Here is a 24,586-nt window from a genome sequence, read left to right on the forward strand (position 1 = left end):
TCTTCTAGACACAGGCCGGGGGCACACTTTGTTCCTTCATCCAGGTCCTTGGTGAGGACGTGAATGTCCTCCCAGACTTGCAGAGCAGGTTCTGAAGAACCAACCGCATCCAAGCTGTGCAAGTTCACGTCTCTGGAAAATACAGCGGAGCACTCTTTTGTTTTTCACTGAGTCACAGAACGGTTTGGGTTGGAAGGGACCTTTCAGATCACCTAGTTCCAAGCCCCCTGCTATAGACAGGGACACCTCCCCCGGACCGGGCTGCTCAAAGCCCCATCCAGCCTGGCCTTGACTGCTTCCAGAGACGGGGCATCCACAACCTGCTTGGGCAGCCTGTTCCAGCACGTCACCACCCTCCGAGTGAAAAGCTTCCTCCTCATATCTAACCTAAACCTCCCCTATCTTAGTTTTAAACCATTCCCCCTTGTCCTATCACTACCCACCCATGTGAAACAGCCATTCCCCCTCCGTCACTTCAAGTACTGGAAGGCCACAATGAGGTCTCGCAGAGCCTTCCCTTCTCCAAGCTAAACAAGCCCAGTTCACTCAGTATTTCTTTGAAGGAGAGGTGCTCCAGCTCTCTGACCATCACTTCCCTCTCCCTGCTAGCAACCCCTCGTTTAATGATGCCCAGGATACAGCTGGCCTCTGGGGCGGCAAGCACACTCTGCTGCCTCATGAGTAGCTTCTCGTACACCAGGACCCCACGTCCTTCTCCGCAGGCCTGCTCTCAAGGGGTTCTTCTCCCAGTCAGTGTAAGTACCTGGGATTGCCCCCGCCTCTAGCTACAACACCTTGCACATGGCCTTGTTGAACCTCGCTATGTTCACATGGGCCCACTTCTGCGGCCTGTCCAGGTCCCTCTGGATGCCTTCCCCTTCCCTCCAGTGCATCCACTGCACCGCTCAGCTTGGTGTCGTCTGCAATCATGCTGAGAGGGCACTTGATGCCGTCACCTATGTCCTTGACAAAGGTGTTGAAGAGCACCGATGCCAAGGCGGAGCCCTGGGGGACACCACTCGTGACCGGCCTCCACCCACACGTAGAACCGTTGATCACAACCCTTTGGCTGCGATCAGCCAACCCCTCTGTAATCCATCAAACGGTCCACCCTTCAAACGCACACCTCTCCAATTTAGAGAGAAGGATGTGGTGAGGGACCATGTCAAAGGCTTTGCAGAAGGCCAGGGAGATGACATCCGTCTCCCTTCCCCCGTCCACCCACCCGTGCCACCACTCCATCACAGAGGGCCGCCAGATTGATTGGTCAGGCAAGATCTGCCCTTGGTGAAGCCATGCTGGCTGTCTCGGATCACCTCTTGGTCTCGTATGTGCCTGGACATGGTAAGCACGAGGGTCTGCTTTTTGCCAGGCCTGCATTCCTCAGGGTCACAGACTCCAGCACGGCATGATCACTACAGCCCAGGCTGCCTCCCAGCTTAACTTCTCTCATGCTCTCCACAGCATTGGCGAGCACCGGCTCTGGTAAGGCTTCACCTCGGCTCGGTCCATCTAAAACCTGGACCAGGAAGTCATCCTCAACAGGCGCCAGGAATCTCCTGGCAGGATTGTCTGCCACCCGCCGTGCCGCTATCCCAGCAGATATACTTCCGGGTGGTTGAAATCCCCCATCAGGACAAGAGCCTGCAAGCTTGACGCTTCTGGCAGCTGAAGCAAGAAGACCTCGTCAACAGGCTCTCCCTGATCGGGTGGCCTGCTGTAGACCCCAACCACTAGCTGTCCTTTACTGGACCGGTCCTTGGTTTGAACACATTTCTATCCTCTCCCCGTCCCGTCCCCACCCCCCCCCCCGCAGCTTTCCTGTAGGCCCCCTTCAGGTACTGGAAGGCCACCGTCAGTCTCCTCGGAGCCTTCTCTTGTCCAGGCTGAAGAGCCCCAGCTCACTCAGCCTGTCCTTGCAGGGGAGGGGCTCCTGCAGTCTGCACTAAAAAGCATCCAGGTGTCTTTTGAATATCTCCAGAAGAGGAGAGTCCACAGCCTCTCTGGACAGCTTGTCCCAGTGTTGGGTCACCCTCACAGGAAAGAAGTTCTTTTCTTCACGTTCCTCTGGAAGAGTTAGTGCCGAACGCCCCTTGGTGCTGTTGCTGGGCAGCAGGGAATAAAGTCTGGCCTCATCCTCTTGACAGCCACCCTTTCAGTACTGATAAGCATTGAGAAGATGCCCTCCAGGCTAAACAGCAGTAGGTGTATCAGCCTTTTCTGCCGAGGAAGATGCTCCTCCAGGCCCCTCATCGTCTTTGTAGTCCACTGCTGGACTCTCCAGCAGTTCCCTGTCTTTCTTGAGCTGCGGAGCCCAGAACTGGACACAGGACTCCAGATGTGGCCGCACCGGGGCAGAGTAGAGGGAGAGGAGAACGTCTTTTGCCCGGCTGGCCACGCTCTTTGGAATGCACCTCGGGCTGCCATTGGTCTTCTTGGCCACAAGGGCACTCTGATGGCTCCCGACCGCCCCACTGGCCACCAGGGAACCCACGTCCCTCTCCAGAGAGCTCCTCTCCAGCAGGTCAGCTCCTAACTCTACAGAAGCGTGCGCCCATTCCTCCCCAGGTGTAGGGCCCTGCACTCAGCCTTGCTGAACCTCAGCAAGTTCCTCTGTGCCCAATTCTCCAGGCTGTCCACGGGCTGCCGAGCAGCCTTTGCACAGCCACTGGGAAGGTGCTGAGGAGGAGAAAACCCTGTGATCCCAGCGCCCAGTTCTGCCCACCTCAGCATAGACAAACGGAGAAGAAGCAGCTGACACAGAAATGTGTGTGGGATGGTTGGGTTTATTGTGTTGGATAGTTGGGACTAGAGCCAGCACATGGTGCTGGCACACGGCTGTTGCAGGCTAATGGGGCAGAAGCGTGGATGAGGGCTCCGACGTTGGATCCAGGAGTGACTTCATGCCCGGAGTAGCCCGTGCTGTTGGAACTGCTTCCGTGTTATCTATTTTTGGTCCGACTGTGGGGAGTGGGCGGTGGATGTTGGATCGATGGTGGACCCAGGAGTGACTTCATGCCTGGAGAGCCGCCACTGTTGGAACAGCTTTCATGCCACCTTTTGGGGGGCTGGCTGGGGGGGGTGGATGCTGGCTTTGATGTTGGATGCAGGAGGTCTTCATGCCCTGGATAGCCCTCGCTGTTGGAACTGCTTCCCTCTCATCATTTTTCGGGCTGACTTGGGGGGGTGGGATGTTGGCTTGCATGTTCGACCCAGGAGGTCTTCATGCCTGGGGCAGCCCCCACTGTTGGAACTGGCTCCCGCAGCCTCCTCAGTGCCGGCTGTGGACATGTGGCACTCGACGTGCCACTGAGGAATGGCTTCGCATGCGGGCCTCCCCTAACTGCCTGGGCCATTCCCTGCTGTCTGGACGCAGGGAAGCTCTCAAGGTCCTCCGTGTCGCCGGTCTGCTGGTGCTGCGAGTTCTCTTCTGAGCAGCTGGAGATGGTGTTCGCCTGCTGCGCTGAGGTCTTCTGGTCCGGCTCTGGGAAGGTGGGGCCCGACCTTGCAGCGGGGAGCGGCTCCGTGTCCGGCTTGTTCCGCGCTGCCTGGGACGCCTCCTGCGCGCAGCCGCTGTGGCTGCTCTGGAGGATCCCAAAGTGCCCTGTGCGGTGGATGGGCGGGAGCTGCTTCCAGTGCTGGGGGTGGCTGTATGGTTGCTCCCACAGCGTGCTTGGCACTGCTCAGGTGCGTCCTGATGGTCAGGAAAAGCTGAGCAGGTTGTCCCATGTTCTATGCCCAGCACGCTGGTCTGGCAGCTGAGCTCCAGCAGCTGGGAAGTGTGGGATGGCCCCGACGCTGGCTGGATGGTGGGGCCGGAGCAGCTGTCCTCAGGCTCCTGGGGGCTGTGGGATGGCTCCAGGCCCTGCTGGCTGGCAGCGCTGAGGGCAGCGAGCTGCGCGATGGTGCTGGAGGCTGTAAGGGGAGGCGGGAAGGTCAGCAGGATGAACCTGTAGCCCCGGGTAGGGACAGGCTGCCATCCCTCCTGGGGCAGAGAGACTCTTTGAAAGCTGCCGCGAGCACTTGCTGCCAGGCCTTGCCCGACCCCAGCCCGGAGCCACGCGACTCTTTGCCTCTTACCGGTACCCAGGCCAGCACATCTGTCGCAGTCCCACTTGTTCATTCTGATGCTCGAGTAGGAGCATTCTTGGTGGGTGCTCTGCGCTCCACAGGAGCTGCACGGGACCAGCTGCCAGGGCCTGGGGAAGAAAAGGGGTTGTGGCCGTGAGGAACAAGTGAGCCAAGGCAGGGAGCGCCCGGCACATCTCTCGTGCTCAGTCCTTGACCTCCCAGCCTGTGCTGAGGCTGAGATCCCCCACGGAGCGCCAGAGAGCTGCTGCGGTAACTCACCCCTCTTCTTCTGCCTGATCCCTGCCTCCACCGCAAAAGCAGATGACGGCGTCGCAGTGCCCGTGCCTCTGTAGAACCGCTGTGGATGCACGATTGTCCTCCCGCTCTGGTCTTCTACAAGAGAAGGGAGGGAAAGTGATGAGCCCCCGGTGTCCCCGGGATGAGATCCAAGGTTATCCCATCTCATCCACCCCACCCCCATTTCCAGCTTCTCCATGAAGCTGAGGCACGTGCTCCTGTGACAGCCAAGGGCCAGGCCTGCCCAGACACTCCCTGGGCAGGCCCAGTGCTCGCGCCTTCTCATCCGCCTGCTTTAGCAGAAGGACACCAACCTGTCCGGGATTCGGATCCCTAGGATGGACATTTCAATACGGTACTGAGCGCCGTCTTGGCAGGCAGGGCACCGGAAGCATGCAATGCCTTCATTCAAGGCCTGTTGCTGCACGAGAAGCACAAGCAGCGTGAGCGTGTGCAGTGCCTGGTGCTGCTGAGCACCAAGCGTGCCTGCAGGGTGAGGGGAGGGCTCCTACCTGGACGCAGGCCCGGTGGAACCAGGCATGTTTGCACGCTGGGCACACCAGGGTGTGGTAGGATGCAACGTTCCCCACGGTCTGCCGGCAGATGACACAGGTGGTGCCTCTTGCTGGAGCTGTCACTGCGGTCTGTCGAGGGCGGTGCTCCCAGCAGAAGGACCTGGGGGAAGGTGGAAGGGATGGGCACGGTGAGAAGCGATGGGTGGAGGGCAGAGGACCAGGGAGGAGCCCCAGGCCCTGGCTCCGGCTCTGGCTCTGGCAGGCTGCTGGGAGCTGTCGCTGCAGGACCCCCACCCCCCTGGCTTGGCGGCTTGGCTGCTGCTGACTGCCCTTACCTGTGCTCTCGAAAGAACTGGGTGACGCATTGTCCGTCCTTGGCACAGGGCAGATGAAAGCTGCGCTCACAGCCGCCCTGTGCGCATGTGATGGCAGCCCCCCTCTCGCCGCAAACACAGCATTGCTGGAAAGAGCAGAACAGCCCCATCAGCAGCAGGCTCAGGGCCTCCATTTCTGGCCCCACACCTCTGGGCAGGGCGCAGGATGTGGGCACACTCTACAAAGCTGCCTGGTGGACAGGGCACATCTGCAATGGCAGGACTTTGTCCTGGAGGCGGCTGGCAGGGCTGCGCTTGCTTCCTCTGTGCCCAGGCTAAGCTGGTGTGAGCCTCTCGGGGCACAAATCAGCCTGCTCCGCTCAGGTCCTCACCTTCTGGTTTGCCTGCTTGACTTTGCGTGTGAGGGCAGCTGGGTCAATGCCCACAGTTCCCTCCTGTGTGGAGCTTTCATCAAAAGAGATGTTGGCAAAAAGCTGAAGGAGAGAAAAGAGCAGCATCTCATGAGGACAGGAAGGAGGGAAGCATCCCGGCAGGAAGCGGTCAGGATCGCTTGAGGGAACTCACCAAGCAGAACTCGTGGACCCAAAACCAAATCTGGTCAAATGTGCGGCCAAAGATGTTTCGGTCAACATCTCCCCGGCCACACAGCACGCACGCTGCAGAGGAGAGAGCAAATGTGAGCAGCGGTGAGCAGCTGGCGGGGCCAGGTGTCCCTGGGGGCTGTCCCCAGGGTCCTGCTCTGTGCCTGCCATGCTGGCTGGAGGCGGTGGAGGGGAAGGGGCCATGGCAGGCCCAAGGCAGCCGCAGCCCAAGCTGGGCCCCCTTGCCAAGGAGCAGAGGGGCCCAGCCCCATGCCTGCCTGGGAGCTCCTGCCTGCCCCTTCCTCCCCTCTCGGCTCTCAGCCGCAGGCAGAGCCCCAGCACCCCTCTGCCCAGCATCGGGACCTGTGCACAGGGACGCAGTGCTCTCACCTGGCTCCTGAGAGTCAGACAACTTCCGCTTCCTAGCATACATCATTTGCGTCGACGGTGAGCACTGCAAGAGACCCTGCTCTCTCCACGCCTCACCAGGCCGCACTGACGCTTGCGCTGAGCCCGCCAGCCTGTGCTCTACTCCAAGCTTCACGCGTCACAATGGCTGCACTCTGACACCCACTGTGACATCACGCTCACCGCCTCATGGTGGCTGTGGGCGTGGGCCCTTGGCTCCCAAGCAAGACCTCCACACCTTCTCTGGGCAACCTTTGAAAGAATTTCCTCCCAACGTGCTATGTCGATTGCCCTTCTTTTTGTCAGAACTCTGGCCACGATCATTTCAGACGGTGCTAACTCACACTACATACCACTCGAGAAAGAACCAAGTTTCCATTAAAAAAGAAAAAAAAAAGAAAAAAAAAAAAGCAAGCAAGATAAAGGCTGATGTTTCTATTTCTCTTCAAACGCTTTATCCAGCACAGCTAATTCCCTCGATTGCTCAACACCTTTCTCCATGGTTGTCCACTTGCCTGGGTAACTTACCTGATCTCCCTTGGAAGGATACCTCTCCTTGGCGGCTGACAAGGAACGCCTCCAGAAGGCGAAAAGGGCCAGCCTGGCGTCCCGCAGGACACCCAGGTCCTTCTGTGCAGAGCTCTTCTCCAGCAGGTCAGCCCGTTGCCGGGACTGGCGTGTGTGGTTATTCCCCCCGCAGGTGTACCGCCCTGCACTCGCACTTGTAAAACCCCACCAGGTTCCTCTCTGTCCAGCTCTCACTGTGGCTAACTGTCTCTAAAACACAGCACTGCTTTCTGTTGTAGACCCCGACTACTAGCTGTCCATTTCTCCGTAGGGCTGCTCTCAAGGAGATCTTACCCGTTTCTAAAAGTACCTGGGATTGCCCTGACACAAGTGCAGCACCCTGCACTTCGCCTTATTGTACCTGATTCGGTTCACGTGGGCCCACTTCTCCGGCCTGTCCAGGTCCCTCTGGATGACTTCCCTTCCTTCCAACGTATCAACTGCACTGCTCAGCTTGGTGTCACCCGCAAACTAGCTGAGGGTGCACTCGATGCCATGGCATCTACTCGGCCTGTAGTTCCCCGGATCCTCCTTTCTCCCTTTCATAAAAATGGGAGTAACATTTCCCTTTTTCCAGTCCCCGGGGATTTCACCAGACAGCCATGATTTTTAAAATATGATGGAGAGCGGCTCAGCAACCACATCACCACATCAGCCATCTCATTCAGAACCTTTGAATGGATATCATCCAGCCCCATGGACTTAGACACATTCAATGTCATGAGGAGGGCTTGGTCTTGTTCCACTGTTACAGTGGGACAGAAAGTACTCCACACACCCTCACCTAGAGGCTTGTGGTCCTGGCAGACACAGAAAGCCTGACCACCTGTGAAGACTTAGGCAAAGCACTCAGTGAGTACCTCAGCTTTTTCCATGTCTGAGGAAGCCAGCTTTATGGCTTGCATTATACTAATTGCTTTGCTTATCTTCGTATGTATTTCTCTGCGATGCATGTTATGGCTGTGTAAGCGTTCAGAGAATAGCTATGAGGACTGAATAGAGAATAGCTATGAGAAATAGCTATGAGGAAGAAACACAGGCTGAGACAGAAGATGGAAAATGGGAGTTATTTTAGGAATTTTCTTTCTCAAAATGGGATCATCTAGCAAAAGGTTTTGCTAGACTTAAGAAAAGGGGGGTTTGAGATCAGTAGCTCAGGTGGGTCTAGGGTTTGAACATATAGGGGTTAAATAAGCTAGCTTTAGAAACTAGGGAAGGAGAATGACATCTCAACATTTCATGGTCAGCTGTGCAAACACAAAGGAACGATACAAAGCGAATGGCTTTGACTGGTTTGAATGCACCGTAAGAAGGTCAGACCGAGGAAGACATCGGGCCTTCACGAGGAAGACTTCTGACTTCATCCCCACGACCACCAAAGGGAGACCCTTACTATGGACAATGCATGCACCAGGGGAGGGGCAGTATGTAAATGAATTTCTGGAAGGATAATGAATATGTAGATGGGTTCCAAGAATTCTGCTGAGTATGTATGGACTTGGCTTACAAATCTGTAGCATTTTTGCTTGCTGGTGTGCAAGTTTGGTGGGGTGATCCCCCTTGCACCCGGCCGGCCAAATAAACATACCTGCTTTATAACCTAACCGGGTTATAGAGTTTGATTCTGCACGTCAGATCCACTCATGAAATGAAACTAAATATGAAAATGTCCCTATGAATTGCATTTGCAGTGACATAAAGTTGAGGATTTGGGTGTTGGAGATTCCCATACTTGCAGTAACCACTGACAGACATCTCTCTTTTCACAGTACTCCAAGGGCAGACCAACAACTATTTATTTCTTAGTCTTGAACAAGCAGAAGCAGAGCAATATAGTATGAATATAACTAAAAATGGATATGATCAGCTTCAATGGAAGTAAGTCTAATTCTATTTTTTTTTTCTTTTTTAGCCAACCTGACCCAAGAGTACACAGCCTGCCCTGGTACACAGTTGCCAAACTGTTGTGATGAGTTGGCTTCTTGCAGGTAGGTGGTAGGCTTGCACCTTTGCTGTTTGTGCTTTGTCCTTCAATGCAAAGTCCTTGCTCTTACATAGTCACTGGTTGTACAAAGGATGCTTGAGAGGTGTCCTGCTAGAAGTGTGGAAAAAGGGGCAAAAGTTAACGTGGTTTCTACAGCCTTCCAAATTCTAATAACAAGAACTTTATTTGTATCCTCTACCTTTTAATGTGTCATCTGTCCTACATTTGATCACATGGGATTAGAAGAGCTTTTAGACCCTTTGAAGACATAAAGAGCATAGATGTGTTAAATACATGCATTAGCATTTGTCTACAAATTATTCCATTTGGTTATTGATGAAATAACTGAGGAGGCTTTGGCAATGCCATCCCATGTGGCTGTTGTTGACTACTTTTTTATAACAGGTCTGGCTACTTCCAAACTCAGCAAGTATTGTGGTCTTGGACATGAAGAAACTTCAGCCTCAGACAGATAGAGAGGACATGACCTGTACTAAATCTACTAATAAATTGCTCAGCTCTAAAATATGGTGTGTTTAAGGAAAGATTCCCCCTTTTCTCTCTCTTCCTGTTTCTAGCTCATTTTGTAAATCAATGTCTTTGTCAATCACATCTCTCAGTTTCCTTGTCCTCAAGACAAACCACATTTCCTCTAGTGACAGCTCCATACGGTTGCTTCTGGAAATTATTTTGGGGCTTGTGGTGGCATTTTGCTGTGCACTAAGCTGACACTGCTCAGTAGTGCAGAGGATTTCTAGGTGTTAAGTGCTCCCAGAACCTCCTTCAGTATAGTGCATTTTTTTTTTTTTTGGCATTGCCTTGAGCAAGAGAGGACAGTTTGCCTGCCTGCCAGAAAGATAGGATGGTACAAGGATAAGAGCAATGGAGATGAGGCTTATATAGAGGGCAAGGCCTGGATTTATTTTAAGGACTCTAGACTTCTGCTCAGCAGAAACATCCACAAAAGTTGCATGAGCAAACACAGGAGAAAGGTGAGCCTGTGTAGAATCATAGAATCATTAAGGTTGGAAAGACCAATAAGATAATCTAGTCCAGCTATCAGCCCATGCCTGTGACCATGCTAGACCATATCCCTCAGTGTAACATCTTCACTTTTACTGAAAACCTCCAGGCTTGGTGACTCCACCACTGAGCATGAGTAGAGATGGAAAACTGAATTTTGTTTTCATGTCTATTTTTGTGAATCCATTGCTCCTGACAAGGAGGAGGGCTGGATCAGAGCTCCTGGAATTTGATTTCAAAACAGAAATAATCCTTTTGCAAATTTTTCTACTGGGACTGCAGACTGGCTGAGGAGGATGCAAATACACCCTGGACCTGTCCTAGGACTAACCTGACAGCGCCCTCGGTTACAACTGATGCTCCGTTCCTGTTTACAGACAAAAAGTTTACAACAAACTTTTCAGAAATACTTCTGTACTGAACAGGAGGAGCACAGGAAAACAGTTCTCTAGCTCTTAGGACTTAATTAACTGAAAGATCTGTTTAGATGCCCATTGATATTCACAGGTCACCTACTGTTAAAAGCATCACAACTCTGTTGGTGAGAAACCTCTTCCTCTAGACTGAAGTTCTGCTTCCAAATTGTCTGACCTTTATCTCTGCAGCTTGATGAGTTAAATCAGTGTCACAGCCTGTGGAGCTGTGAGGTTCCTTTGACAGAAGTGCAGAGCCACTGTCAGTTCTGTTTTTCATGCTCGAGGATCTCACCACTCCCGTAAGATGCAATTTGCACTCCCTTCACTTGCAACACCTCAGTGCAGAGGGGAGAGCACAGGGGGAGGATTTGGCTCTCTGAGGTGCACAGAGGATTGGTTCGTGTGAGGTGCGATCCTATGGGTAGCAGAGGGGGGAACCAGAAGACCAGGGTTTATCGTCACCTCCACCACCTGTGATGTACAGAGCTATTGCTGGGGTCAGCCATCAAACCCCAGGCAAATCCCAAGTGCCCTCTGAACAAAAGGCTAATTCAGTTTAAAATGGATTTGCACTCTTGCTACGAGACACTTGATTTTGTAACAATGATTAGCAGCATAAAAATAAAAAGAGCATCTAACACTGATTAACATCTGAGTCATGGATTTCTGGGCTGTGTTGCACCAGCTGAATTTAGCTATTCAAGTGGCATGATGACTCCTCTGTAATATTAAACTTTTCTGGCATCATTTACCATCCCTCATTCATTTGTGCATATGCTCAGCGCATGGTCCCAAAGCTTGCACGATGACTTTCCCATACATAAAAGACACACTGACCTTTCATCAATAAGATTTGTATCGTTATTTGACAAGAACAATGTGCTCAAAGAACAGGCTCACAATAGCTTCTATCAATCAAGTGCTCTGTGGAAAATAAAAAATGACAATGGAACCTACAGCATTAAATAACCCAGAGTGCTGGAAATTAATCAGGAATCTGGTGTGCTTGAAAAACTAATGTGTTCTTAATAAATTGGATTTGAGTATCGCTTATAAGCCATAGATTACCAGCTGAGTGGAGGCTGTTTTGATTTGCACTGATAAACTCCAAGGGAGCTTGCCCTTGTATATATTCAAACCTCTGAGGCTACTATAAACCTGCTGCGCTTGGTGACATTTAAGCTACATGGACACTATTCTTTTAATACCAGCAGAACACACGCTTATAAATAAACCCAAGTCTTGCGTCCTGCTCCCAACTATGCCTGAACAACCTAAGGGTTAATAAAAACCTCTGAAAACCAAATACTTCCCAACATATAACAGCTCACCCTTGGAGGAAAAGATGAAAGAGAATGAAGAGCATATGACATAAATTAGCAGTGTCACTGGTTATCTGAGCGGAAGGAACTTGGGTATGACATGAAATGGGAGGGAGAAGATCTCACCAGAAATAGCACAGAAGGTAGAGGACTTCCATATTTTGAAGTGCATGCTACAATGCTAATATTAATTCATTCCTTTGATCAAGCTGGGAGTGAGTAGCCACTCTTCTAGTACACCTTCCTTCTTGATTCAAAATTTCCAATGCTCAAAATGAGGCTAAGTTGGAGTCATAGAATCATTAAGGTTGGAGGAGGCCACTAAGGTCATCCAGTCCAACCATCAGCCCATCAAAGTTGTTCTCTTTCCATTTATTTTCAGTATTAGCTATCTACCTCCAGCAGACCGTCTTCCCCTTTTCCTCCATCCTTTTGTTCCAATAAAAATAGAATATTTTGAAGAGTCCCCTCATTATCAGAATAAGGATTGAACCCCCTCTCACTGATCTGTTGCTTTAGTGAGATGCTTATTGAGGTCAGGAAAAAAACTGAATACTGTTCCTGGGATTTGGCTTATAAGGTTAGCACATGTAATGATAATTTCAGCTCGTGAGGACTGCAGTTTTAACAGTATGAACACAGACAGCTTGGCATTTGGGGGAGTCCTGAGATTCTATCTGTTCTACTGCATGGAATAAATAGTCTTAAGTGACTGAAAATTCAGAAAACTGTACTTCGGAATTACATAGTAAATCTCCTTAATGGTGAGAAAAATTTGCAGAAAACCAAATAGTCTGTGGAACGCAGAGTAAGATTTCTAGTCTTTTCCCACCACGAGAGCAAAGCAGACAGAACAGAGAAGCAGTAAATTCAAAGTGGAGGAAAATAAATACTTTTATTTGCCAAACTTCTTTGCCCTTTTCATGCAACAGTGCCCCATCCCTGGAGCTGTTGAAGGCCAGGTTAGATGGGGCCCTGGGCAGCCTGACCCAGTGGGGGGCAACCAGCTCACAGCAGGGCTTTGAACTGGATGAACTTTAAGGTCCTTTCCAACCCAAGCCATATTAGTTAATCTGCACTCAAACACAATAGCGGATACGCACAGAAGTTAACATACATGTTTGAAATAAACACAAGTTTCTAGAAGAACTCAGAAAAGAATATATATATTTAAGCTTCAGTGTATAAGCCATGTTCTCACTCTGAGATGCTGGGAACTAACTCTTCCCAAGATGTACAGTAGGTCACAGCTGAGCCTCCTGGGAGCCAACCTCCATTAACTGCCCTCAAAGACAGCAGCAAGAGTTACACAGCCCAATAGTCTGGTCATCTATGAGTGTCCTCGTGTGCCTATCACAGACTTCTGATTTGAATAGGAAGCTCATTCTTTTCCACAATGCCTCCAGCATTGTTAGATACAGAACTGGGTACATTGCATATGTTGTTCTCTTCTGAACAGAGTTCTCACTGACTTCAGTGGGAAACATCACTCTAGCACACAGAGGATTAGCAAACTTCTGAACAAAACTCCAGGCCTGAGTGTTTAATTCCTGCTGAGCTCAGCCAGAGCTGTGAGTGTATCAGAAGGGAATGAACCCCAGCCTCTCTCATTTCTTGTCCAGCCCAGATAGTCTCATGCATCCTGGGCTCTCCTCTACAATTAGGCTGATAATTAAGAAATAACAGCATAATATAAATGAATAGTTGATGGTTAGCACTGTTAATATCAGGGATAAATTGAGCAGTAATCTGCAAAGATGTTACTGCTATTATAAAAATAAAGATCTGTCTCCCTAGCCAATCAATTCAGCAGATATATACCAACAATCAAATTGTTAAAAATGACTTCTATAAATTAGCCAGTCTTCCATCTAATGGAGCTAGAAACAGCTGTGAGACAATTTAGAGCTGATATAACCATACGTCGGGAGCGCTTTTTCATCCTGATGCCTTTCTATTCTCTTCAAAGCTGTTGTACTGTAGCAGGCATCTTTGTTTAATGCACCCATGTGAAAACAGACTGTATTTCACACCATGGGTTAGCAGAGTAATTTTGGCAGAAACACTCAAGAATATATGCATTTAATATGGGTGGAATAATTCAATTTCCTCCTTATTATTTCAGCTATGCAGTTACAATCTCCTTAATTCTTCATTAAACCCTCTGGGCTTGGGGGATGTTGCTGTGTTTTATCTTCTGCCGTACTTCTTTCAAATGAACATGGAAAGACACACAAAGGAGTAGTTATAATCATGTATTTTTTACTCAGATATATCAGTGATTTCAGCTAAATCAGAGCAATTTAGCACCTTGCCTCGGTCATGGCAGCACCAGCAGTATGGTGCATTCGTGCTGCTGACTGCTGGCACTTGGGACTGATCTCAGACAATATAATGGGATTTATGGGTGGCACATTTTCCTTTTGCTTCCTCATCCTGGCTGTGCCCCAGCACGGAGTGCGCCAGTTGGAAGCCACCAAGTGGCACTTCTCTGCCTCCAAGTTACTATCTGTGCATTGGTGTTTGGAAGGAGTAAGGTCAAATGGATATTTTCCATGCTAGCTGCTGCATGGAGTCCTTAGTGGAATAAATCAGGGAAATCCTGGCTGGGTAGGATGGGGAATTGACTGTTGTCCATTGGAAGCTGTTCTAACATCTCTGGCAATCTAGTCCTGTGAGTTGCAGCTGACGGCTGCTCTGATGGCTTTCCCAGTCCCTAAGAAGCACTTTGCCTGTTGGTTTCCAGAGAGCCTTCCACGAGTTCTGCTCTCCATCATGCAGTAAGTTCTTACCTCTCTGCTCAAGGTCCTGGGCATGTTGCTTCTCCTTGACTACCACACTACCAAACCACTGCCCAGATTTTATATACACACAGAAGAGGAGAGTTATTCTTTGTGCCTGGGCTCTATGTATATATACTCTATGTTCTCCAAATGAAATTTGGACTATTTGAGCATTGAGGGATTCAGAAAGATCCTTAGCTTCCAGCAAGAAGATGCTGCCATGGTCAGCTTAATGCAGAATGGACATCAGATGGGAATTAACCCAAAAACATTCTGGTTGAAGAACTCATCTACATGCAAATGTAGATCTTCCTATTTTTTCAGCTCTTTCTGAATCTGTGCAACTCTTAAGTTGGTTTGAATTAATTTATCATGCTTCTCATTTCAGGCCTTAAAACCAGCTGCAACTTCTTCAGCTCTCTCTGGTCTGATCCACAAACATTTTCTTCTTCCTCACCTACTTTAATTCCAGTTTCAGTATCACTCTTGTCTTCATGAAATACACTCTCTGAGGTTCATCTGCCTTTCCTGTTATAGCTCCATCTCTTTTCACTCCCTCCTGTCTATGTACCTCTCTCACATTAATTTTTCCCTCCCCACTTACTTCTATCTGGTATCCTTTGTCTCTGTGGAAACTGCTTTCAAATTATTTCCACCTGCATGAGTGTACAAAACTTTACTTCTTTTTTCATCTCCCATCATGATATTTCCCTTTGAGTTCTCATTTTCTTTCTGCAACTTGTTGTCACCTCTCAGGGTGCTCTCCTGAGTGTTTCCCTCTCTGAAGGTACTCTCTTCTTCTTCTCAATTGTTCCAATATTTTGGAATCCTTCTCCAGGTTTTATTTTTCCTATCAACTGGTGGTTTTGTCTAAGGCAGGATTAAAACTGCCCTACACATCTCTCTAGCATCTGTCTTCTTGCACCTTCACCGCCTTTCTGAGGTCTCAGTTTGAATACTATTTCTTTCGGAGAGCACAAACTATGTGCATTATTTATCCACATTGGCAGACCTCAGTTCATATCAGGGGCACGTCTATTCTATCATTCATTTTTGCCTTTCACCCGTTTGCTGTTGTTTACAATGTTATTTTAATTTCCACTCGAGCAGTTCAGAAACTGTACTTTTCAGATTGAGCTTCCCAGAGCAGTCACTTTCCTCTAAACTCTTGCTATTACCTCTGTTAACTAATACACCTAACAACACCATTTTTTCTCCTTCCTTCTGGCTGATTAAACTGAAGATCATGTTTGACTTCCCTTTTCTCTCCTATTCCACTTAATGCTATAAACCACCCCCCACCTTATTTGTCCTGACAGCTAAATTACCTTCCCACCTTTCCTAAAGAAATATGCTGCTGTCTATCTTTGCTTCATCAGTCCCTAAAAATTTGCTATTGCAGCACTGATGACAAGGCACTTGCTTCTCTTGGAACAAAATATGTTGGGATACACAATTGGTGCTGAGAGACTGATAGCCATGAGATTGCCAATCTGTATCCTGCACTACGTGGACCCTCTAGGCATGCTGAAATGCTTCACTTGCTTTTAGTGACTTCTGAGGAGGTCAGGTGCTCTAGAGCTGGTTATGATGTGCTTAATTTTACAGCGCAGGTTCTGGTTGGAATTCTCAGCCAGGGAAAGGCAATCGTGTAATAGATTGTGGACTTCACTGTAAGTGTCCCAAGCACATCTATTTGGGACAAGGTACTTCTCTTTCCTGCAAAACATTCAGCAACTTGTTTTATGACTGAAAGAGTGACAAATATTAGTCATAATTTCACATGTCAACTGGCAGAAAACAGTATCTCCCACAGCCAGTATCCAGCCAGCCAGAGGCAGGTATCTCTCAGTGTAGGAGGTGTTTCACACTTAATTCCACCTGGACCACGTTGTTCCCAGAGCTATATTTGCTGCTTCCACAAGTGGGTAATTTAAGTAATAATGCTATAACCTAAGAAGTTCTGAAGTGTCAGCTGGAACGAGCACGTCACATTTTGATATGAAGATGCCAGTGCCTTTCCTTTTGTTCAGCTTCTCTAACATGCCTCCCCATTAGAGATGTCTTTCTTGGAGTAATGCCAAGAGCAGCTGGAGCGGATCAGAAGTGTCAGTGGTACCCTACTGCCATTAGGCCAGCACAGTAGGGGTAGTCTTCATGGACATGCTTGACGTAGTCATCAAAGCAGCAGGTGCACTGTACATCACCTAAACTTTCAGTAGTAACCAACCAGTTATGATACCCAGGATGGCAGCTGTACAAATGAAATGAGGAGGTGGAGGGAAGAACAGCATTCTTGTTTGCTGCACTGATACTAAGTCAGAGTAGTATTGTTTAAATGTTATTTTGTATAATACTGTTCTTATACATGGATCTAAATACCAAAGAGCCCAGTGCGGTGGCTATTTACCTTGGCCAACTTGTCTACCCATCTCTACAGGCAGCAGAGACAGACTGGTTCCCCAAGGGCAGTGCTGAGGAGTTAAGTGCTTTGAGCCAAGTGCTGGAGAAGCTTCTACTCCTTCACAGAAATAAAAAAAAAAAAAGAAAGATTAGTTTCTCAGTTGTCTGATTTAATGTGGAAATACAGATAAGCAGTACCTGCTGAAAGTACAACCACTGTAAAAGTGCTCTGGTCTAAATAGAGATGTGTTTGTGTGCAAAGTTAAACACACCAGTGCATAATGAAGTGCTCCTTGTCATAACGTGTCATGTTCGATATCATTAGGACCCAAGCTGATGCGATCCAACCTACCAAACTGTACTACCCTAATGTTACATGCAGGGAGCACGCAGCAGTATGTCGGTGCACTTAGTCAGACAAGGCAATAAAAAAAATAAAACAAAAAGGAGCTCTTCTCTTGGCATCTTAGCAACAGAGTTTTTCATTATGATTTGGTTTGGTTTTAGTTATGTTGTTTTTTAATTATTTTTATTTTCCGATTTGCAGTTACAAGTGGGGAATAATTAATTTAGTCAGAACAAAGTGGACAACCCCAGAATGGATGCACTGCTGCTAGACTTCATGTTGTGCCACCACCACTTGATTTCAAAACCCAGAATGAAAACACAACATAAAATCACCTTTGGAAGGAAAAGACAAATGGAACATTTCCTGTAAGTAACAATGCATTACATCAAGAACCTGAGGTCTGCATCAAATGTGCTATGACGATCCCCACTCAGAAGGCATCATAGTGGTCCTGTTACTCCAAATTATGTTGTGAACTGGGACTCTGCCTTTGATACAACATGTGTCTCTATTGTCAGGTGTCTGTTGTAAGGAGACTCAGAGAAACAGGGAAAATTGAGTTATTTCACTGAAAAAAAAAAGATAAAAGAAAAAGATAAAAAAAAAGATAAAAAAAATATATGTGTAAAAGATAAAATAAAAATATATGTGTATATTTATATATGCATGTATTTAAAGGCGCAGTTTCTTCCTACTTATGCAAAGACCTGAATTTTGCAAGTGCATAGAAAGGATCTTAAGAACAAATATCTCAACTCAATCTAAAGGTGCTTCTAAAGGGCTTTAAGTCCCCTCTTTAGCAGGGACTGTTGTGACAGTACAAGGGGAAATGGTTTCAATCTAAAAAAGAGGAGATTTAGACTGGATATAAAGAAGCAAATTATGATGATAAGGGTAGTGAAGCACTGGCACAGGTTGTCTGGAGATATGGTGGATGCCCTATCCCTGGAGACACTCAAGGTCAGTCTGGATTGGACTCCGAGCACCTGATGGAGCTGTAGGTGTCCCTCTTCATTGCAAGGGAACTTGAACAGATGACCTTTGATGATCTCTTCCAACTCAAACCATTCTATGATTCTATTAAACAACCAGTGAACAAGAGAAAATTCTTCATGGGCTCCACACTCTTTCATCTTTTTACAGATCTCTATTATATCACTCCCTTTCCCTTATCTTTTCCCCATTTCCCCATACAGAGAAGCCGTGTAACCCTTATAAACATTCCAACCATGAAAACCATTCCATTGCTTGTCACCTTTCTCTCAACCCTTTCTAGCTTCACATTATCCTTTCCCATAATGGAAACCCAGTGCTATGCCATGCTCATGGCACACCGGGATATTTTCAGCAACACTGTGATGCTCTGCTGCATTTTCACACATGCATAAGGGAGAGTGTACATTGGCAGTGTGCAAGTGGAAAAGCAGAACAGAACAAGAGCAAGGAGCTACACAAAATCCTGCATGCTGAATTCTACCAGGCCTTGTTTACGTTGGGATTTGGGGCAGTAGCATGATTGAAGAAGTTGAGTTTATGGCTGATAACACATATTAACAGCTAGGAAATATTGGCAACTGGTAAGAGAATTTGAGGATATCAACAGCAAATCAATAGCTGGGGGGAAGTACGGACAATAAGATGTCCTAATAACAAGGCTAGTGTAAAAATATAAGAAACAAATGGAACCTTTAGGATATGCATGATACCAAATAAGGCTAATAAAATTGGTGATTGTGGTTTTGGAAAATATGAAAAGTTTCATAAATATTCATTTTTAATAGAAAGAAGTCAGATTTTATATTCATGTCTTAGTGTAATGAGGAAATACTTTTGATTTTAAGAGTGACTAGGAGGCATATTAAACAGCAACTATTAAAGTTAAACATACTTATATTAGCAGGCTATATAACTAGCTCCTAAGAGTATTAAAGAAATAACTGAAAGGCTCTCTAAACCGTAAAATGTGGATTTTTCATAAATCTAATACCACTGGGAAAGCTCTAGAGGACTGGTAAAAGTTCACGCCACACCACTATCCTACAGGATAAGTGCAGTGGCCTCGAAACCTTCTCTACAATTCCTTGAAAGGAGGTTGTGGCAGGGTGGGGATTGGCCTCTTATCCTGGGTGCCAGCAATAGGATGAGAGGTGATGGCCATACTTTGTGCTGGGGGATGTTCAGATTGGATATTAGGAAACATTTTTTCTCCGAAAGAGTGGTGAGGCATTGTAACAAGCTGTCCAGGGGGGTGGTAGAGTCACCATCCCTGGAGGTGTTCAAGAAATGTGGAGACGTGGCACTGAAGGAGATGTTTCAGTGGGCAATATTGGTGGTAGGTGGACGGTTGGACTTGATGAACGTAGAGATCTTTTCCAGCCTTAATAATTCTATGATACTATGATTCCATGTTCAGCCTGGGATAAAATTGTGGAAAGGTTGACATGGATTGCAGTCAAGACAAGCTTTTAAGGAGGTGGGATAATTATGGCATTAGGTTGGCCTGTGTGGAGTCCCAAAAAACAAGATTAATTTTTTGCTCGTCTGAAAGCTTGGTTGTGAAAGATGACTGTGATGGCATAATAGATATAGTGCACGGCTCTGACAGACAGACACCGGAGAACCTTGCTGCATCAGGGCTTTGCTGGGGCAGGGCTTGGGGCAGAGCATTCCGATGGGGAATACCAGTCTGTCCTCTGGTAGAAGGCACTGCTGGTGGCTGTGCTACCTTGCACTACCACAGAAAGATTTGCTGCTCTTCAGTCAAAGTTGTGATCGGACAAAAGGGAATGGCTTTAAACTAAAAGAGGAAGAATTTAGGTTACAAATGAGAAATTCTTTACTCAGAGGGTGGTGAGGTCCTGGAACAGGCTGCCCAGAGAGGTCAGGGATCCCTGGAGATGTTCAAAGCCAGGTTGGATGGGGCCCTGGTCAGCCTGATCATGGCCATTAAGGTCACTCCCAGCCTAAGACCTTCTGTGATCTAATGATCTAATGACTTCCCTTGGCATCAAATAACTATGCCTGTAACTGCTAGGACTTCACTGTGAAGTGACTCTGCAAATCACATTTGCAGATGACTCAGAAATTGGAGACTGTAAATACTTTCTGAGCTAGAGTGACCTGGCCAGGGCTCATTTGAGCTTGCTTGTTAAAGGAGTCACTGCAAGGTTATGGTTCCAGCTCTGGAGAATGTAGGTCACACTGACAAGACAGGAGACAGAATCTGAAATGGCCATGTGGCAGTGACAGAGCCTCACCTGGAGGTGAGCTCACAGTGTGATGCTATTGCTCAAAGGGAGGATGTGATTCTTGAGCACAGGAGTGAAAGAAAGGTCGAGAGATGAAAACACGGCAATCTTTCTCCATCCTTCCTATTTCTTTGTTCCATTTTGAAAACTAGCTTCAACTTAGTTGGAAGCCTAGAGATGCTTTTAGGAGCTTGATGTGTTAGAAATTGAAGCATGGAGCATTCACTTAGCATGGCTAAGTGAAGAGTTCACAATGGGCAGCCTCACAGATACCTGTGAAGCGCAGCTCTGAAAAGTCAGATCGCTGCTGGTGCTAGATCTGCAAAGCCTATGGCTAACTTGTACAAATCTCCAAGATGCTGTATTTTACTCTATAGACAAAAATATTCTCCTGCTTGGCTCTATTCCAGTACAGTACATGGATTTCTGCCAAAAAGGCTATTGATTCTGAATGGCTTTCTTGTTCAGGGGACTCTAAAGCAGGGGCTAGGGATGTGTTAGAAGCCATTTTAAAATGTGAACACTTCAAGCCAAGAAGTTGCCTCTGTACAGCTTTTGTGTTTTGTAGAATGGCTGAGTGCATCTGAGAATGCATGTTTGAGTAGGTTTGAATTATTGCTGAGTAAGTAACTCCTTTGCTGTGGCTGGTTTTTGTTTCTTTATTCACCTGTTGCTCATGATGAGTGAAATCAGAAAAAACAGAGCTGTTCCAGGCAAGTTTAGAGAATGAGGTGAGAATGTGACTAACCATCCAGGCAGCACAGCACAAGAAGGGCACCAGAGAGAAGTTCAGCACCAGAGCTGTTTGCAAACCCAATGGAGAACAGTGTAAAGTCTTGACTGAGAGACAGAAGATTGTAGAATCACAGAATGGCAAAGGTAGAAAGGGACCTTAAAGACCATCCAGTTCCAACCCCCTGCCGTGGGCTGGTTGCCCCCTACCAGATCAGGCTGCCCAGGGCCCCATGCAATCTGGCCTTGAGCACTCTTAGGGATGGGGCATCCGCAGTTCCTCTAGGAAAAAGATATCAAACATATCAGGTTCAATAGCTTCATTCAAAATTGAGGTAAGACAGATTATAAGGTGAAGAAGACTTGATCACAATTTACAGGCGGCTGTAAACAACGTTATGTGTGTTGAGCTGCTGTGGCTAAGGGCATGAGGAAGGTCAGGGGAGAGAAAATGGTGATGGATTTATTCAGCAATCTGACAGGATTGGAAGAAATAAGCAAGATCTGAGGGTCTCAACACTTCTGGAGGTCATGAGAAGGCATAAAAAGGGTCTGTGTGTCCAAAAGTTAGTCTCCTCCAGCTGGGTCACTCATTTTGGTTGAGGCTACCACTTCACCTTGCCACACACCTTGCCTCATTAATTGGTGTAAATTAGGTAGATCCAGCGATATCCATAAATGTCTGAAAACTTTTAGCAGCAGAGCATCTGGCTCATTCGTTTGCAAAATGTTCAGGGATTAGTAGAGGTTAAACATACTACATAAATGTCAGATGTTGACAGCATTACATTTGGTGATAATAAACTTTAAGCAGAAGAAAGTACCCTTAAAATACCAACCTTTCACCCAGCAGTACTCATATAAGAGTTTAAAAGGTGCTGAACATTACAGGCCCATAAATAATAGTAATGAAAAGGTTGAACAACCTGTTAGAAAGATACTGTTCAGTGAATGAGCCTACTGAATCACAGCCAGCGTGGAAATCCAGAATTAGAGCTTTGGGCTTCATTTGTGTCTGATCTGCCCAAATTCAATGTGGAAGAGCTGGCAAAACTTGTAAACCACTTATATTGGTAAGGTTAGCAATTTCTTCAACAGGAGTGCTTTGCTCTTTAAAAAAGCACCACCTTTTCCTCTTATAGCGATACAGAAAACTTCAAAAGCTTTGGAAACAAGTGTTTTATTGGGGTAAAAGAAAGCAAAGAATGGAAAAAAAAAGGCTATGGTGGAGGTAAAAATACAGAACTGGCCCTCAAAATAGAATAAAAGCCTTTGGGAAAATGTTGACTTAAAATTTAAAGAGAGAAGATTAGATTTTGTTGATTTCTTCTTCGTCTCCCCCCCCCCACCCCCCCCAAATGAAAACAGAATTATAGGATCATAGAATCATTAAGGTTGAAAAAGACCATTATGATCATACAGTACAACCATCAATCCATTCCCACCATGCCTACTAAGCCATATCCCTCAGTGCCACATCTGCTCTTTAGGACCATCGTTCCATGGATGGTGACTCCCCCACCTCCCTGGCCAGGGCATTCCAATACCTCACCACCCCTTCAGAGAAGAAATTTTTCCTAATATCCAACCTGAACCTTCCCTGGCACAACTTAAGGCCATTACTTCTTGTCCCATCACTGTTACCTGGGAGAAGAGGCCAACCCTCACCTCGCCACAGTGTTCTTTGTAGAAACTCTTTTCAGGTATTTCAGGAGTTTATTAAAAAACAAAACAAAACAAAACAAAACAAAACATTGGAGTTGGTTTAATAAACTTTGACAGAGATGGAATTGGGAGCAAAACTTGTAGAAGATTCCCAAAGCTGGGAGATTTCTCCATGAGGTCGTCTCACTTTGACCCCACACAAACCCTGGCAGTGCTGCTCATTTAAACTGTTCAAAATCTCTTCTCATGACCATTTATCTCCTCATTTGCATCTTGTATCACATCTCACACGTTGCTGTAGTTCTTTTGGCAATTATACTACCAAGTCTTTTTCAGCAATGCCATTCAGTGTTGGGCTGGGCTTTATTAGGTCTTGCAGAAGTCCTTCAAGTGCTTTGGCTTTGACATAAGAAGCAGAATGCCAGCCCTTGGAAACTTTCCACTGTGTGTTTAAAAGCAGGACTAAAAGATCCAAAAGGTTTCTACCATGCAAGCTGCATTCATTGGTGTGATCTCACCGAAACATTTGTTTTTTAATTATTTGATTTTATTGATTTCATTTTTTTTCTATTTTTAGTGCAAACATAATAATTCTGGGGGAAAGAAAGCAAGTTTTATGAAATTGTCTGGCAGAGCCAGGCTATTCTAAACATTTCTGAATGCTCAGCAGTATTATTATTTTGGCTGTTTCGTTGGAATTATGTGATCTGGGTCAGATGCACAAACCCATTGAGGTGCTTGACCCGAGTAAGTTCACAAAGATGCAGTTTCATTGGTTTTGAGGGCACGATGTAGAAATTGGACAAGGGACAGAGAAGTAGCATGCAGCCCACCTTCCTCTCCTCCCTCCACTGGTTTCCAGTGGTAAGCGATGTATCTCCTAGAGCTGGGAAGGCAAGACAGGAACTTGCATCTCCCAGTCCTCCTCTAACCATCAGACCACTTTAATAAAAATATATTAGTTCATACTGATGATTCAGTATATTCTTCTTCCAAAAGCGCCAAAAAGCAGTGTCAAGTTTTTTTTCCTGTTGTTTCCAAAAGCTGAATATCTATGGGAAATAAAAAGTGTGCACGAATTTACAGCAGGGTTTTTATTTCCCCTATTAGATTGCAATACAGATTAGGCAGGTCAGTGCTGTGCTGTTCAAAAGTTTATTTACCTCACACTGTGATTTCTCCTTGAAAGAGTAAGGGCAGAGTAACCTTTGCATCTTCAAAAGCTCTGGCACTGCTGTGATTTCTCCAAGAGAAATTTGTATATTGTTAGGTTGGCAGCGAGCCACTCAATTTTGCAAGATTCAACTAATAGCTCAGGTGAGCTGGGAAGAGCTATGGTTACTTGGATGTTTCTATACTGCATATCATTAATTAATCTACTACAGCTTGCTCTTCTTGAACTATTGTAGATTCCCTGCTTATACAGTCTTATCGACCTGACCCTGGGGAAAATCAATTCTTGTAATGTATCTTATTACATTTAAATATATGTACAGAACCTGATATAGTACAGAAGCAGTGGGGATGGAAGGAGACAAGGAAAAATGGGCATAAAGGAGGAGAAAATGAAAGGGGAAAACATAATACTTTTATACATGAAGGTAAGCCCTTCAGATCTGTCCTACTTCAGTTTTTCTGAATTCACACCATTATAACCCAAGAACTTGGTCTGATGCTCCAAAGGGAGACACTGCAAGCACCTCCTGTGTGCTGTAGTGCAAGCACCACCTGGGGACGTGTGTGCAAGTGTTAAATCCATGGCACATCTGTTACAGCCTCATCTAAGGATTCTTAAGGCTTACACAAGTCCTTGCAGTTCAAACTTCTAATACTTAGTCCCTGCCGTGTTGGCTGGTATACAGTATCTTAAAAGCAAATCCCGATTTC

The 24,586-nt window shown here is 46.8% G+C and overlaps 1 protein-coding gene and 1 long non-coding RNA gene across 4 annotated transcripts in view; both read right to left on the minus strand.

Annotated features, from left to right (window-relative positions):
• Window positions 1-2,777: 2,777 nt before the first annotated feature.
• Window positions 2,778-7,195, minus strand: LOC121109273 (PHD finger protein 7-like). Of its 2 annotated transcripts, XM_040663705.1 has the most exons (9): window positions 6,190-7,194; window positions 5,783-5,874; window positions 5,590-5,691; window positions 5,219-5,343; window positions 4,881-5,043; window positions 4,683-4,789; window positions 4,351-4,464; window positions 4,081-4,199; window positions 2,778-3,915 (listed from the first exon to the last, which is right to left on the minus strand). In XM_040663705.1, exons 1-9 carry the CDS (start codon window positions 6,233-6,235, stop codon window positions 3,272-3,274), a joined length of 1,512 nt encoding a protein of 503 aa, XP_040519639.1. In that variant the 5' UTR covers window positions 6,236-7,194; the 3' UTR covers window positions 2,778-3,271. The 2 variants fall into 2 exon arrangements, with proteins under 2 accessions (XP_040519639.1, XP_040519637.1); XM_040663703.1 differs by having other exon boundaries at window positions 5,783-7,195.
• A 418-nt stretch (window positions 7,196-7,613) lies between these two features.
• Window positions 7,614-24,586, minus strand: part of LOC112532931 — a 37,549-nt gene continuing 20,576 nt past the window's right edge. For both annotated transcript variants that reach the window (XR_003076548.3, XR_005846491.2), the window contains one exon: window positions 7,614-16,823. This is a non-coding gene — a long non-coding RNA (uncharacterized LOC112532931). The remainder of the gene's footprint in view (window positions 16,824-24,586) is intronic.

This window comes from Gallus gallus, chromosome 1 (assembly GCF_016699485.2).
Source record: "Gallus gallus isolate bGalGal1 chromosome 1, bGalGal1.mat.broiler.GRCg7b, whole genome shotgun sequence".
Lineage (NCBI taxonomy): Eukaryota > Metazoa > Chordata > Aves > Galliformes > Phasianidae > Gallus > Gallus gallus.